Source organism: Pongo pygmaeus, chromosome 12, assembly GCF_028885625.2.
Source record: "Pongo pygmaeus isolate AG05252 chromosome 12, NHGRI_mPonPyg2-v2.0_pri, whole genome shotgun sequence".
In the NCBI taxonomy this organism is placed as follows: domain Eukaryota; kingdom Metazoa; phylum Chordata; class Mammalia; order Primates; family Hominidae; genus Pongo; species Pongo pygmaeus.
Window position 1 is genome coordinate 101,750,555 of NC_072385.2, and position 17,614 is coordinate 101,768,168.

At 39.7% G+C, this 17,614-nt stretch overlaps 1 protein-coding gene across 6 annotated transcripts in view; it reads right to left on the reverse strand.

Annotated features, from left to right (window-relative positions):
- Nucleotides 1-7,100: 7,100 nt before the first annotated feature.
- SPAST (spastin) overlaps nt 7,101-17,614 on the reverse strand; it is an 89,838-nt gene continuing 79,324 nt past the window's right edge. For 4 of the 6 annotated variants that reach the window (XM_054473270.2, XM_054473273.2, XM_054473274.2 and 1 more), the window contains 2 exons: nt 15,671-15,711; nt 7,101-8,508 (listed from right to left, as the gene is read on the reverse strand). In XM_054473270.2, coding sequence (XP_054329245.1) covers nt 8,386-8,508; nt 15,671-15,711 — 164 coding nt within the window. In that variant the 3' untranslated portion in view covers nt 7,101-8,385. The remainder of the gene's footprint in view (nt 8,509-15,670; nt 15,712-17,614) is intronic. The other 2 variants (XM_054473276.2, XM_054473275.2) reach the window with 1 other exon arrangement.

The following is a 17,614-nucleotide window of genomic DNA, read 5'->3' on the forward strand; positions in this document are numbered from 1 at the left end:
CGGGAGGCAAAGGTTGCAGTGAGCCGAGATCGTGCCCCTGCTCTCCAGCCTGGGCAACAGTGCAAGACTTCGTCTCAAAAAAATAAATAAGAAATAAAAAATAAATAAAATCGTAGGTATTATCATCTATCTACAATTTGTTCTCCACACTGCAGCCGCAGTAATCTTTTTTAGTAGAGGAGAGGTCTTGCTATGTTGCCCAGGCTGGTCTGGAACTCCTGGGCTCAAGTGATCCTCCTGCCTCAGCCTCCCAAAATGCTAGCATTACAGGCATGAGCCAACACCCCTGTCCTATACCTAGGATTTAATGAGCATTCAATATGTGGTAGGCAGTATTCTAAGAATTTGAGGCCAGGCACAGTGGCTTATGCCTGTAATCCCAGCACTTTGGGAGGTGGAGGCAGGCAGATCACTTGAGGTCAAGAGTTTGAGAAGCCTGGCCAACATGGCAAAACCCCGTTTCTACTAAAAATACAAAACTTAGCCGGGTGTGGTGGCAGGCACCTGTAATCTCAGCTACTCGGGAGGCTGAGGCAGGAGAATTGCTTGAACCCAAGAGGCGGAGGTTGCACTGAGCTGAGATGGAGCCTGGGTGAGAGTGAGACTCCATCTCAAAAAAAAAAAAAAAAAAAAAAAGGCTGGGTACAGTGGCTCATGCCTGTAATCCTAGCACTTTGGGAGGCCAAGGTGGGTGGATCACGAGGTCAGGTTTTTGAGACTAGCCTGGCCAACAAAGTGAAACCCCGTCTCTATTGAAAATAGCCAGGTGTGGTGGCAGGAGCCTGTAATCCCAGCTACTCAGGAGGCTGAGGCAGGAGAATCACTTGGACCTGGGAGGCAGAGGTTGCAATCGGCCGAGATCGTGCCATTGCACTCCAGCCCAGGCGACAGTGCAAGACTGTCTCAAAAAAAAAAAAAAAAAAAAAGCACGATTATGTGTTAGCTCATTTAATCCTGTGGTTAGTATATTCACTTTATTCAATCAAGTCTTTGGTGTGCAACCAATCTACCATCTCTGCTGACACCCTTACCCCATATGGACACTCCTTTCTGTGCTTGATCTTATTCCTCATTCCAGGTTGCCCCTATCCACCATGTGAATAACTGCCTCAATCTGTCCCTGACACCTCATACCTAGCTGTCCATCATTGTAGACACTGTCTTCACCCTATTAGGTCTCTGACACCCAAATTTGGGCTTCTATAGGTCCCCTCTACCCAATGTAAGCACATTGATCTGAACCACTGTGCAAACACGTGCCTGAGACTGCTATCCCCAGAAAGGCCTGCTGGCAAGGTTGGCCTTTGCCAGGCATCTGGGAACTTGAATTTGAGGGGAGATAGCCTCTATTCCCTAACAAGCTTAGTATGTCTAACAGTGAGGCGTAACACTTTCACATGCTGTCACTTGTTGCTGGAGTGACATCTGTGTGACTTCATAAAGAGAGAACCCTTAGAAGCTGGTGCTTGGTTTCCTCTGGACTTCACTTAATTCCTTTTTTCCCTTTGCTGAATTTGCTTTATATCCTTTTGCTCTAATAAATCATTGTTGGGAGTAAGACTATATGCTGAGTCCTGTGAGTGCTCCTAACGAATCATCAAACTTGCACATAGTCTTGAGGGCTTAACCACCTAATGACTTTAAAACAATAGTTCCAGCAGGGTGTGGTGGCTCTGCCTGCCTGTAATCCCGGCACTTTGGGAGGCCGAGGCAGGAGGATCACTTGAGCCCAGGAGTTTGAGACTACAGGGAGGTATGATTACGCCACTGCTGTCCAGCCTGGGGCAACAGAGACTCTGTCTCTAATAAAAACAACCCCCAACCCCCTGAAAAATCTACAACAGTTCAGGAAGGAGGAAGGTAAGCAATTTAGTGACATTACTTAATTTCAGCTCTACCATCTCATTGTTTTATCTTACAGTTCTTTGCTGTTTTTCTTTCCTTGATTTCATTTGACTAATCACATAATTCTTAGTGACCCATTTTATCTTCTCTAATGGCTTTTTAGATCTACTGCACCCCAGTGATGGGGTGAGAGATTACAAAATGCATTCTTATCACAATCTACCTTACACTAATGATATCTCATTTTGTGTACAATGTAGTAACATTATCTCAATATAATTACATTTATTGCCCTCTCTGACCCTTCATGCTATTTCTGTCCTATATTTTACTTATACATATATTATAAACACTGCAATACTATTTTTGTTTGCTTTAAATAGCAATGATATTTAGAAAAATAAAAAAGAAAAATGTCTTTCTTATTTACCAACATGTTTATCATTTCAAAATTCTTAATTCCATCCTGGAGATACAGGTTCTCATTGGGAAATCCATTTACTGATAAGTCCATCCAAGGAAAATTTTAATTTCAGATACTACGTTTTTCACTTCAGATTTATATTTTACTTCAGCCTGAAGAATTTCTTAAAGCATTCTGTATAAAGTCAGTCTGCCAGCAACAAATTCTGTTTTCCTCTGGAAAAGATTTTGTCTTAAGTTTTTCAAGAGATAGGGACTCACTCTGTCCCCCAGGCTGGAGTGCAGTAGCACGACCACAGCCCATGCCCAGCTAATTTTATTTTTTTGATGGGGTTCTCACTAGGTTGCCCAGGCTGGTCACTCATGGCCTCAAGGGATTCTCCTGTCTCAGCCCCCCAGAGTGTTGGGATTACAAGCATAAGCCACTGAGCCTGGCCATTGCCTTAACATCTTGAAGGATATTTTAACTGGATACAGAGTTTTAAGTTAACCTTTGTTTCATCTTTGCACCTTAAAGATGTCATTCCATCATTTTCTTAATTCCATCATTTCTGATGAGGTTAGCCATCACTCTTGTTTATCTGAATGTAATGCTATTCCTTCCCACTCCCCACCTTGGTTGCTTTTAAGATTTTTTTTTTTTTTTTTTTTTGGGCAATGTAATGTACCCAGATGTAGTCTTTGTTGTATTTATTCTGCTTGGGGGTTCAGGGAACTTCTGAGATCTGTACGTTGATGTCTTTCAACACTTTGGGGAAAATTTCAGGCATCATTGCTTCAAAGATTTCTCTTGCCCCATTCTCTTCCTTTCCTTCTCTACTTCAAATTACAGGAACTGATAATGTTCCAAAGGTCTCAAACCTCTGCTATTTTTTTTTCTTTCTCTCTGTGCTTTGGTTTGATACTTACTTGCTTGTCTTTTTCAGTCTTTCCTGTTGTGCCTATTTTACTGTTAAGTCCATCCATTTAAATTTTTAATTTCAGATACTGTAGTTTTCATTACAAAGACTTTCCAGTAGGTTTTTATTATTTTCTAATTATTATTATTATTTTTGAGACGGTTGCCCAGGCTGGAGTGCAGTGGCGCGATCTTGGCTCACTGCAAGCTCCGCCTCCTGGGGTCATGCCATTCTCCTGCTTCAGCCTCCCGAGCAGCTGGGACTACAGGCGCCCGCCACCATGCCAGGCTAATTTTTTGCATTTTTAGTAGAGACGAGGTTTCACCATGTTAGCTAGGATGGTCTCAATCTCCTGACCTTGTGATCCGCCTGTCTCGGCCTCCCAAAGTGCTGGGATTACAGGCGTGAGCCACCATGCCCAGCCAATTATTATTATTATTTTTTGAGATGGAGTTTTGCTCTTCTTGCCCAGGCTGGAGTGCAATGGCATGATCTTGGTTCACTGCAACCTCTACCTCCCGGGTTCAAGTGATTCTCCCGCTTCAGCCTCCCAAGTAGCTAGGATTATGGGCATGCACCACCCATGCCAGGCTAATTTTGTATTTTTAGTAGAGACTGAGTTTCACCATGTTGGCCAGGCTGGTCTCGAACTCCTGACCTTAGGTGATCCACCTGCCTTGGCCTCCCAAAGTGCTGGGATTACGGGCGTGAGGCATGGTGCCTGGCCTCTCTCGGGTTTTTAATTCTTATTTTTCTGCTGAAACTCCCAATCTATTCACCCATGATCTCTTCTTGTAAATTCTTTTAACATATTTTAACGCTATTTTAAAATCACTCTCATAGAGGTCACTTGTGCATCTGCTTCTATATATTTTCTGTTGAGTATGGTATGGACCACTTTTTTTTTTCCATCAGGGAAGTTGAGTCAAAAGGATCACATAATTTTTCTTCTTATGCTTAGTAACTGTTTATTATGTACTGAGCTTTGGATATATGCTGTGATGACTCTGAATTGTTTTCTTAAGAATGCTGTGTTTTGTTCTGGTTTTAAATTACTAATGGATAACCTTGATGCTGTGAGATTTGATTTTAAGCTTCATTACAGTGAGTTTCTTTCCATTTTATCCTTAGTGCTAAAGCACAGCCTTTAGTTCTAGGATGCTGTCATTCTTCCTTAAGGCATGGCATTTTGGGGGTTCAATGGGAAACACCAAGTACTTACTCAGTCCTTCTTAGTGGAACTTGAATTTCAAACTCTCTGTCCTTGGGCAGCTGCAATCTCTGCTGAGTTCTTTAGACTTTAACTTGCTTTCTCCTGGGTTCCTTTAAATAATCACACTGCACAAGCACAATTTTGGAATCCACCAAGGATTTGAAAGGAATATGTAGGCAGATTTTAGAGCTTACTTTCTGAGGCACTCTCCTTCCCAAAATTTCTAATTTTCAGGTGTTCTAGAAGTCCCAAATGATTCCTCAGCCTATCAAGACTGTCACATTCTACTTGAATTCTATATCCAAGTGAACTGCACAAACTGGAAATTGCCCTATGGGTAAAAGCTGGTTAAGGTGAATCTCTTGTTTAGTTTTTATTTTTTGAGATAGGGTCTCTGTAACCTGGGCTGGTGTGCAGTGGTGTGATCTTGGCTCACTGCAACCTCCTCCTCCCGGGCTTAAGCGATCCTCTAACCTTAGCCTCTTGAGTAACCGGGACTACAGGTGTAGGCCACCAAACCTGGCTAATTTTTAGTTTAGTGTTTTTTTTTTTGTTTTTTTTTTTGGCAGAAACAGGGTCTCCCTATATTCCCCAGGCTGGTCTTGAATTCCTGGGTGTAAGCGATTCTCCCATACTGGCCTCCCAAACAGGCATGAGCCACCGCACCCAGCCTGAATCTCTTCCAATATAGGACTTTGCAGTTTCTACCTTGTTTTGATTGCTCTGCAGAGCCGCCCAATCATTGCTTTCTGTATTTTGTTAAACGTTTATAACTGTTACTAACAGAGTCCAATACACACAACTCCTTCATTATCAGACTGCAACCCCTAAAATATCAAGTTTTAAAGTAAAAAAGACAAAATAAAGTTTATCATTTATTTCCAATACATTAGGATAAAAACCCACTTTATGCAACTGTACCCTTTAATTCATTTCTTCTGAAGAAAAGTACAAAAGACCAGACTAAAATTGAAACAAGCATTTAAAGGAAAATCCTTTGACTCAGAGTCCAAAACCGAACTGTAAATGGTTCATTTTACCAAAAGAATTAGTTTTTGTACAAAATATAAAGAATTCTACACTATAAACAAAGACTGCTGTATATGTACTTAAATTAGAATTCTAGTATCTGCTTTTCCTCTAATTCTTCTGGAGTACAAACATATTTGCAAGTCAGAAATCTAATATTCTCAATGGACAGACTGTCTTAGAATAAGCTTTTACCCTTAAGATATCTGGAAAGATAGTACTCATTCTTTCCCTTGGCTCAAAGTCCAACATATCAGTAAGTTTTAATTTAGTTTACAAAACTCTGCCATATTAACATGAAGAGCACACTAATGCTTAATGTTTAAGCATTATCTTTTAGGAAGTAATATACAGAGCTCAACACCGAATCTAAAAGGTCACAATCTAAGTCATTATTAATTCAGAAAACTTCAGCAACTTCTATCTTTATTGAAAAAGACCAAACCAATCCCTTATCTCCTACTATATCATTACTCTATTTTCATGGCCCTTCTATCAAAGAAACAGCTTAAAATAAAACTTGGTTAGAGTTAAGTCATAGAAAATAGTTCTCTAGCACTAGCTGAAGTTCAGACTTGATCAGGAAAGCAACTTCTATACAGTAATGATTTCCTGACTCAATGTTTAAGATAGTATTAACCTGACTTTTATCTCTTTTAACATTTGAAATCTTTGTTATCTAAAAATCTTTCCCAATAGAATTATAATCATGATAATTTTAAAGGAGACAATATATTAAAAGTTGAGCTGGAACCACATAGTCCTTTAATATGATTAGCCAGTTATCCAAGTATCAATAACGTTAATCTCCTTTTAAATGAAAACAGTAACTTTTATGAGCTTAACTGAAATGTCTTAATTTAGAACTTCTCAATTCTTTTCATCATATATATTTCATTACTACCTTTCATTATCAGTATTTCATAATTGATGCTGTAATGTTTGAGACCTTAAGGGGATACTACCCATCACCTAACATATGCATAGCTCTGGCTTAAAAAAATTTTTTTTTCCCATATTTATCTCAACTCTCATTTTTATTATTCAGGGAGTTCCAAAGTCATGATTTGAAGAGACATGATTTACCTTATGGCTACAAACAGCATATGATCCTAAGAAATCATGCATCTTCTGGCTGGGCGCAGTGGCTTATGCCTGTAATCCCAGCACTTTGGGAGGCTGAGGCAGGCGGATCACCTGAGGTCGGGAGTTCAAGACCAGCCTGACCAACATGGAGAAACCCCATCTCTACTAAAAATACAAAATTAGCTGGGGTGGTGGCGCATGCCTGTAATCCCAGCTACTCGGGAGGCTGAGGCAGAAGAATTACTTGAACCCGGGAGGCGGAGGTTGCAGTGAGTTGAGATTGCGCCATTGCACTCCAGCCTGGGCAACAAGAGCGAAACTCTGTCTCAAAAAAAAAAAAAAAAAAAAAAAAAACCCAGAAATCATGTATCTTCTATAGTCAAACAAATCTTTAACAAGAGCAAGAGTAAAATTAAAAAGAATGTATGTCTTCATTATAAAGTTCTTACCTAGTAGGGGCAAGTTTTTTATTTTAATGTATTCTTTCAAAACCTAAGAAATCTTTCCTAAATGAAAAATTTTTGTTACTACTACAAATATTCTTTCCACTCATGACATTTTACATAGCATCATTTAAGCACCAGAGAAAAGTTCTGTAAACAAACTTTTAACCAGTAAACTAAGGGCAAATATCTATTTGCCTTTATTACAATATTTAAAAGGCCATGATATGAGTCTCTACTCCCTACAATGACATTTTTATAATGAAAATCCAGGCATATTTATACAAACAAATGGAATTACTGTACATTTTGGGAGAACAAAAGGCAGATCAACAGACTAGAACTTTTGAGTTAATAAAGCAAGCAGAAGGAACCTAGAAAAATGTATGCCATGTATAAAAATTCAGTTTTTTTAAAGTTTCATTGAAGGGATTAATAATTATTAAGAATAAAAGATGGTAGTTCCACTTGCTTATAATTATCCTGTAAACATTAAGAAAGTAATAAGCAATAAATTAGAAATGTCTTAGTTCCTAGTTATTTCCCTTCTCTTGCACTGGAAACATTTTCACAGCAGTTAAAATTGGCTCTCTTAAATATCAGAATAATTCTTGCAGAAAATAAATTCCATCAGGAAGAAGTTAACAGTCTACAACAGATCTCTGACAAATACATTAGAAAAAAAAATACTGCAGGTCACATGAAGACTGATCTACATGTTATATGACAGAGTAACTCAAACCTTCTCTATTCTACCAGATTTGCTTTGTTGCTATTATATTGCTATCTAAACTGTTTGGTAGCAAGGTAATAGAAAAATAAAAGGTAAAAAGAACACAACAATTGTTTAATGTCTGTAGATTTATGAAGAAGAAACTCTCAAAATAAACTTTTTCCTATTACAGTTACTTAGGAAAAAAGTTTCATTTGGCACACTGAATTTATAAAACGAAAAAAGAAAATAAGAGTGTTTGGCATTCCAATCACCCGTAGTTAAGACAACAGTAGAAAAGAAAAGTAGGAGAAATTACTATTTTAAGAAAAAACATCAGAAGACAAACAACCAAATGTTCTTGTGTCTTCTACCATTCACTATCTCTGGAATACTTTCATCTGAAACACAATATACAAATTATTATTTACATTATGATTATATTGGTAAAGAAGACCAGAATCAGGTTTTGTTGTGCTCTAACTTAGTGTCCATTGGGGTAACTGTGACCATCAAGGCAAGGCCTTAAACAACAAAAAATTCCATTTGCATTGTATATTTTGTTTAAGTTTGTTTTGTTTTCTGGTTCATCTTCAAGTTTGGTGCACAAATATGTAAGACTCTAAAAAGTCCTGTAAACTTAGGCTGTTTCTGTAGCCGATGACTGTTCATTGAAGATCTTGTGTTTCCTCTTTTGTTAAGTAAAATGTTCTGCAGGTTTACAAAGGTATTTCCTTAAACAGTGGTATCTCCAAAGTCCTTGTTCCAACGTATGTATGCTTCTAAAGTTTGAGGGCTGACGCTGCGTTTTATTTTTTTCAAGGATTCAGTGAAGTCAGATAATCGAATATTTCTCATCTAGATTTTTAAAAAGCACATGACAATACAAATGATCAACAGGTATATAGTGGTTAATGAAATGATGGATTAAAGTAATGATGCTGCTGTTTATTAATGTTATAAAAAATATACGTGTATGTATTCTTAGAAAATTATGTCAGCCATTTAAATATATTTTCTATGTTGATCTGCTACACAAGAAACCTTAATAAATGCTATACTAATGTATTTATTACATGTGTTTAGTTTCATAGGTATTAACATTTGAAAGCATACTATTTTTCCAATATAAAAACAAAACACAATCATTTATAGAAAAGTTCAAAAATATAGACAAAGAGAAAAAAAGAATCACAATTTCACCACTCAGATATGCAACCTCCCCCTCCCAGGTTCAAGCAATTCTTCTGTCTCAGCCTCCTGAGTAGCTGGGATTACAGGCACATGCCACCATGCCCAGCTAATTTTTGTATTTTTCGTAGAGACAGGGTTTCGCCATGATAGCCAGGTTGGTCCTGAACTCCTAACCTCAGGTGATCTGCCCACCTTGGCCTCCCAAAGTGCTGGGATTACAGACGTGAGCCACTGTGCCCAACCTAAAGTATGCATTTTTATATTAATTTGGTCTTATTTTCTGATCTTTTAAATTGCCTTTGGAAATACAGATTAAAACAATGCTGAGTTAATGAATATATATTTACACCTGAGTATTTTTAAAAGGCAAAATGGATAGGTTCACAGAGTCCAGGCAATAGAAAAATTAATAAAAATTTTGGCCAAGCACGGTGGCTCACACCTGTAATCCCAGCACTTTGGGAGGCCAAGGCGGGTGGATCACCTGAGGTCAGGAGTTCGAGACCAGCCTGGCCAACATGGTGAAACCCCGTCTCCACTAAACATACAAAAATTAGCCAGGCGGGTGCCTGTAATCCCAGCTACTCAGGAGGCTGAGGCAGGAGAATCGCTTGAACCTGGGAGGTGGAGGTTGTAAGTGAGCCGAGATCATGCCATTGCACTCCAGCTTGGGCAACGAGCGAGACTCCCTCTCAAAAAAAAAAAAAAATTAAGGCAAAATGCAGTTTGGCATAAATGACCTGTGTTAAAAAGCATTACTAGCATACACCTGTATTTTGGCCCAAAAATAAGAAGTTAAAGAACTTTAAACAAAACTTCAACAACTGGTATTTATCTGTATTTTAAAAATTACTCTTAAAAACCCAATCTAACTTCATATCATCTTTGATATCTCCATGAGATATCACCTACACTTGTAACTTGTAAACTAATCTGAAAAATTTTAGCCAAAAAGAAAAAAACATATAGTTAAAATATAGGCTGGTTGCAGTGGCTCACACCTGTAATCCCAGAACTTTGGGAGGCTGAAGCGAGTGGATCACTTGAGCCCAGGAGTTAGAGACCAGCCTGGGTAACATGGCAAAGCCTCATCTCTACAAAATGTACAAAATTTAGCTAGGCATGGTGGCGCACGCCTGTAGTCTCAGCTACTAGGGAAGCTGAGGTGGGAGGATCACTTGAGTCTGGGAGGTTAGGCTGCAGTGAGCCATGAGCATGCCAATGTCACTTCAGCCTGGGTGACAGAGTGATACCCTGTCTCAAAAAAAAACCCCCCAAAAACCCAGCAACCCCCCACCAAAGAAAACCCCATAAGCACTATATGAACCCTGCTTGTTTCCTGTTTAACTGTAAAACACACACTGCCTCTTCCTAAAGGCCAAAGTGTAGAAGAATGATGAATGTAACATGGATATTAAACATGATATTACTAAATAAAATTTATTTGTTATAGAAATTAATATTTTTGTTTTGAGACAGGGTCTCACTGTTACCCAGGCTGGAGTGCAGTGGCATGATCTCGGCTCACTGCAACCTCTGCCTTCCAGGCTTAAGAGATCCTCCCAAGTAGCTAGGACTATAGGTGTGCGCCACCACGCCCAGCTAACTTTTTGTAACTTTTGTAGAGATGAGGGTTTCACCATGTTGTCCAGGCTGGTCTCGAATTCCTGAGCTCAAGGGATCCAACGGCCTCAGCCTCCCAAAGTGCTGGGATTAAAGGCATGAACAACCACGCCTGGCCAGAAATTAAGGTTTTAAAAGATGTTGATGTAATTCTAATTTAAGTCTATAGTTTGATATGTGTATATACATGAAACTTGTATGATATTTTAACATAAGAGACTAATGTATACAACAGGAAAAAAGCAGCTGGTAGTTGGTTCAGTTAAGGGGGGAAATAAGTAGCAAAGTTGTCTTATCAAAACAAAATAATAAAGGAGTTAAAGTTAAATTAGATACACAAGGTACTTAAAAAACAAAGTATATTGTACCCCAATTTATAACCAACAATTTTAGTACTAACCTTTAAAAACACAGAAATTCCAAACCAATTATTTGAACTTCTACTATTATAAACTGTAAAAGATAAGTTGGGTTTTTCTTTTTTTTTGTTGTTGGACATGGAGCCTCGCTCCTGTCGCACAGACTGGAGTGCAGTGGTGTGATCTCAGCTCACTGCAACCTCCACCTCCCAGGTTCAAGTGATTCTCCTTCCTCAGCCTCCCGAGCAGCTGGGATTACAGGCATGTGCCACCACGCCCAGCTAATTTTTGTATTTTTAGTGGAGACAGGGTTTCACCATGTTGGCCAGGCTGGTCTCGAACTCATGACCTCAGGTGATCCAACCGCCTCGGCCTCCCAAAGTGCTAGGATTACAGGCGTGAGCCACTGCGCGCGACCAAGTTGGGTTTTTCTTATCTAAATTTATATATATATTCACTGGTAACTGACAATACACTTTGGTATTAAAGTTGCACCAAATAATGGGTATATAAAATTCTAGTATACAGTTTTAGAGAGCAAACTACTTGTGTTTACGTCTCATCCCATAAATGGGAATGACAGAATGGATTACTTTAATCTCTATAATAAAATGCCACTATCAGTTTTATATTTTTTAAAGTTATTTAATGGATCTTTACATAGTGTTTACTACGTGCCAGCTACTTTAAGTGCTTTATAAATATTCACTCATAAGTAAGCAACAACAGCTAAAGGTCATTATCAAATTATTAATACCAAAACCACTAGATTAAAAAGGAACAACTGAATGAAAGTATACAGTAGAGCCAGGCGTGGTGGCTCACACCTGTAATCCCAGCACTTTGGGAGGCCGAAGTGGGCGGATCTCCTGAGGTTGGGAGTTTCAGATCAGCCTGACCAACATAGTGAAACCCCGTCTCTACAAAAACACAAAATTAGCCAGGCACAGTGGCGCATGCCTGTAATCCCAGCTACTCGGGAGGCTGAGGCAGGAGAATCACTTGAACCCAGGAGGCGGAGGTTACAGTGAGCCAAGATTGCACCATTGCACTCCAGCCTGGGCAACAAGAGCGAAACTCAGTCTCAAAAAAAAAAAAAAAAGTATACAGTAGAACCAAATATTGTAACAATATAACCTGAATATATATAATTAATGGGATGCTCACAAAAGGTACCAGTAATATTCTTCCTTGTAAATCATTCAGTAGTTTTATTAAGCTTTAATTTTTAGTTTTACCATCTAAATTTTTAATAAATAATGTTATGACTTTTAAAAAATGGTGGACAAAATTATATTTTTAGGTGTGGGATTAAAAATTTCAAGTCTGGCACGGTGGCTCACACCTGTAATCCCAGCATTTTGGGAGGTTGCAGTGGGAGGAATGCTTGAGGAATCTGAGACCAGCCTAGGCAACATAGTGAGACCCCATCTCTACAAAAAATTAAAAAATTAGCTGAGTGTGGTGGTACATGCCTGTAGTCCCAGTGACTCAAAAGGCTGAGGCAGGAGGATCGCCTGAGCCCAGGAGCTAGAGGGTGCAGTGAGCCATGATTGTACCATTGCACTCCAGCCTGGGCAACCAAGTGAGACACTGTCCCAAAAAATAAAATAAAAATAAATGAAATTAAATTAAATAAGTTAGAAAACTAAAAGCTTTCAGCCAGGCGCGGTGGCTCACGCCTGTAATCCCTAGCACTTTGGGAGGCCAAGGTGGGCGGATCCCAAGGTCAGGAGATCAAGACCATCCTGGCCAACGTGGTGAAACTCCGTCTCTACTAAAAATACAAAAAAAAAAAAAATTAGCTGGGCGTGGTGGCATGCACCTGTAGTCCCAGCTACTCGGGAGGCTGAGGCAGAAGAATCAATTGAACCCAGTAGGCAGAGGTTGCAGTGAGTTGAGATCACACCACTGCACTCCACTCCAGCCTAGAAACAGAGCAAGACTCCATCTCACCAAAAAAAAAAAAAAAAAAAAAAAAAAAAGAAAGAAAGAAAACTAAAAGCTTTCTTTAAAAAAAAAATTCACGTATGATGCCTCATCCGACAGGCAACTAAAAGCCTGAAAAAAAAAAAAAAAACCTCCAAAATGTACTTGAATACACTCATTATCTATGTTAACAGTTCACTGTCCCCTCAACAGCTGCTGAACTTAGGGAAATAAAAAATAAGTTACAAATATACAGCTGTCCCTCGGTATCTCTGGGAAATTGGTTCCCCCATAGATAGCAAAATCCACAAACGCTTAAAGTCCTGTATATAAAATGGTGCAGTATTTGCATACAACCTACACAATCCTCCTGTATACTTTAAATCATCTCTAGATTACTTATAACACCTAATACAATGTAAACGCAATGTAAATAGTTTTTATACTATATTGTTTAGGGAATAATAACAAGAATAAAAGTCTGTACATGTTCAACACAGATGCTTTTTTCTCCCCAAATATTTTTGATCTACAGTTGGCTGAATCCATGAATGCAGAATCCACGGATAGGAAAGGCTGACTGTAATTCAAGCCTGATTTCAAAATTTTGCTCACAGAGTTATGACCATTCTGCATACCCAATTTTGTATTTTACATGCAACTTTTTTCAAATGAAATGCTTCAGCATCTCATAAGGAGGTCCTCCATATTAAGAAACGGTAATAAATTGGCCAGGCACGGTGGCTCACGCCTGTAATCCTAGCACTTAGGGAGGCCGAGGCTGGCGATCGCCTGAGGTCAGGAGTTCGAGACCCACCTGGCCAACATAGTGAAACCCCATCTCTACTAAAAATACAAAAAAAAAAAAAAAAAAAATTAGCCGGGCGTGGTGGCCCATGCCTGTAATCCCAGCTACGCAGGATGCTGAGGCAGGAGAATCGCTTGAACCTGGGAGGTGGAGGCTGCAGTGAGCCAAGATCGTGCCACTGCACTCCAGCCTGGGCGACAGAGCGAGAGTCCTTCTCAAAAAAAGAAAATTAATTAATTAAAAAAATAAAGATTATTGAAAAACAAATAGAACATTCTTAAAGGATTAACCTATAGTTATAGGTTATTTTTATTGTATAAAACCCCACAAGTTTCATATAATTTTTTTTTTTTTTGAGACAGGGTCTCACTGTCGCCCAGGCTAGAGCGCAATGGTGCAATCTTGGCTCACTGCAACCTCTGCCTGCCAAGTTCAAGTGATTCTCCTGCGTCAGCTTCCCAAGTAGCCAGGACCACAGGCACATGCCACCATGCCCAGCTATTTTTTTTTTTTTTTTTTTTTTTTGAGACGGAGTCTTGCTCTGTCGCCCAGGCTGGAGTGCAGTGGCGTGATCTCGGCTCACTGCAAGCTCCACCTCCCAGGTTCACGCCATTCTCCTGCCTCAGCCTCCCAAGTAGCTGGGAATACAGGCACCTGCCACCACGACTGGGTAGTTTTTTTGTATTTTTTAGTGGAGACAGGGTTTCACCATGTTAGCCAGGATGGTCTCGATCTCCTGACCTCGTGATCCGCCCGCCTCGGCCTCCCAGAGTGCTGGGATTACAGGTGTGAGCCACCGCCCCCAGCCTAATTTTTTTGTATTTTTGATAGAGACAGGGTTTCGCCATGTTGGCCAGGATGGTCTTTAACCCCTGACCTCAAGTGATCTGCCCACCTCGGCTTCCCAAAGTGCTGGGATTACAGGCGTCAGCCACCGCACCCGGCCTATAATTTTCTTCTGTTGGTATTTACGTAATATGATTTGATAGAAAATGACTTAATGTCTATGTATATATGTTTTGTCTATTACCAAAAAAAAATTTGACTGAGACTATTTCATAGGTTTCCATATTTTGAAATGAAGCAAAGTTAATTTTTTCTAGCTTCTAATCAACTAGAAAAATCCATTAAAAAAAATTTGTCCCAAGCACTCTGAGAGGCTGAGGCAGGAGGATTACTTGAGGCCAAGAGTCTGAGGCCACCCTGGGCAACAGGGAGAGACACCATCTCTACAGAAAATTTAAAAATTAGTGGGGTGTTGTGGCACTTGCCTGTAGTCCCAGCTACTAAAAAGTTTGAGACAAGAGGACTGCTTGAGACCAAGAGGTCAAGGCTACAGTCAGCCACGATTGCACCACTGCACTCCAGCCTGGGAACAGAGCAAGACCCTGTATCTCAAAAAAAAAAAAAAAAAAAAAAAAAAAAAAAGGCAGGGCATGGTGGCTCATGCCTGTAATCCCAACACTTTGGGAGGCTGAGGCAGGCAGATCATGAGATCAGGAGATAGAGACCATCCTGGCTAACACAGTGAAACCCCGTCTCTACTAAAAGTACAAAAAATTAGCCAGGTGTGGTGGTGGGCGCCTGTAGTCCCAGCTACTAGGGAGGCTGAGGCAGGAGAATGGCGTGAACCCGGGAGGCGGAGCTTGCAGTGAGCCGAGATTGTGCCACTGCACTCCAGTCTGGGCGACAGAGTGAGACTCCGTCTCAAAAAACAACAAAAAAAAACCAACAAACAAACAAAAAAAACAGCCAGATGCAGCAGCTCAAGCCTGTAATTCCAGCACTTTGGGAGGCCAAGTTGGGTGGATCACTTGAGGTCGAGTCTGAGACCAGACTGGCCAATATGGTGAAACGCCCTCTCTACTAAAAATACAAAAATTAGCTGGGCTTGGTGGTACATGACTGTAGCTACTTAGGAGGCTGAGGCAGGAGAATAGCTTGAATCCAGGAAGTGGAGGTTGCAGTGAGCCGATATCGTGCCAGACTGTCTCAGAAAAAAAAAAACAAAAAACAAAAACACACACACACACACACACACACACATTCATGTATGTATGTCTTACAATATAGAGGACAAAGAAAATATCATTGTAAAATACTATACCTCACTGGCAGACATATTCTTCACCTGTTCTGGTTTTAGTTCTGTAAAACATAAAAGTCAGGCGCTTAAAAATATATACATTTTGCAGTTTAAATTGTTGAAGGACAAAACCAAGTACAATGATCTACATGTATCTATTCAGTACAAATCATTATATTAAAAGAAAGAGACACGTTAACTTTGAGAGCACATACAATTTATAAATGCTTAGAAGAGAATATTCCTTCGTAGGAATAACTGGAAAGTGTTCAATTTCTTGCATACTGCCCAAAAACAATAGTTCACAAATTTGAAAGAGAACTTAAAAGAATGCAACTTGATCTTTACAAAATGCATTAGTCTTTTTTTGTTTTTACTCTCACTTTATGTATTTACTTTTTTTTTTTTTTTTTTTGAGACAGAGTCTTGCTCTGTTGCCCAGGCTGCAGTGCTCGGCTTACTGCAACCTTGCCTCCCAGGTTCAAGCGATACTCCTGCCTCAGCCTCTTGAGTAACTGGGATTACAAGCGCGCACAACCACGCCTTGCTAATTTTTGTATTTTCAGTAGAGATGCGGTTTCACTATATTGGCCAAGCTGGTCCCGAACTCCTGACTTCATGATCCACCCATCTCAGCCTCCCAAAGTGCTGGGATTACAGGCGTGAGCCACCGTGCCTGGCCTATTTATTTACTTTTTAAGACAGCAGCTCACTCTGTCACCCACCCAGGCTGGAGTGCAGTGAGTGGCATGACCATGGTTCACTGCTGCCTGGACCTTCCAGGCTCAAGTGATCCTCCTACTTCAGCCTCCCGAGTACCTGGGATTACAAGCGCATGCCAACAGGCCCGGTTACTTTATTATGTTTTTTTGTAGAGACAGAATCTCCCTATGTTGCCCAGTCTAGTCTCAAACTATTAGGCCCACACGATCCTCCCACCTTGGCTTCCCAAAGTGCTGGGATTATAGGCGTGAGCCACTGCACCCGGCCATTTTCTGTACTTTAATGGATGCGAATCTTTTTTTAAACCCAAATTTTGTCTACCTTAGAACAGCCAAAACGTTCTAAGAAAATACAACTCATTTATGCATTAGCTACTGTTTCTAAATCCGCTATCTAAACAAGATTTAAGCTCCAGCAGAAAGATAATTTGTTCATCCAGAGTTTCAAAATATACTCTCAAGATTACATTTTTTATTTTGCAAAGTAGCAGTTCTTAATCAGTACCCTATTTCACTACGGGAGGTGTTACTGGTAATTTTTAACTAGTAAAACAAAAAGGTTTTGTATAATGTAGGCTTTTAATGCAAATTACAGTAGACACTATGATAACATCTTTCTCATACAACTACATTCAATTGTACTTTCTTGAATGAGAGAAAAGGGATGGAGCTATTATGATTATTTTATCATCATAGCTAATAATCTGAGTGCACACCTGAGAGCATCAACCATCCACTACCCATGCTGGCTGTGGAAATGTAGCTGAAAATATCTGTGTGAGTTTATCCTAACCTAACCTAAAAAGAATTGGTCATGGTATTTCAGAATCAACCAAGTAACCTGAATAAAAACATAGCAATAAATATTTTGCTGCAGTTCCTCAAAAGATATAATTTAAAAAGTGAAAACTTCCTTACATAATTTCCTTTAGACACATTAATTTCCAATGATGTCAGAATATTGAAGAGCCAGAAAACAGATAAGAACATTTTCCTTACATTATTCTTTTTTGTTTAAAGTTTTTTTTTTGAGTTTTCTGCTGCTTACTTACTATCAAGAAATGAAACCTCTTGCCTAGAACAGGGGTCACAGTCTACTGGCTCATAGACTGTTTTTTGTATGATCTGTGAGCTAAGAATGGTTTTAAGGCTGGGCATGGTGGCTCATGCCTGTAATCCCAGCACTTTGGGAGGCCAAGGCAGGCTGCTCACTTGAGCCCAGGAGTTCAAGACCAGCTTGCGC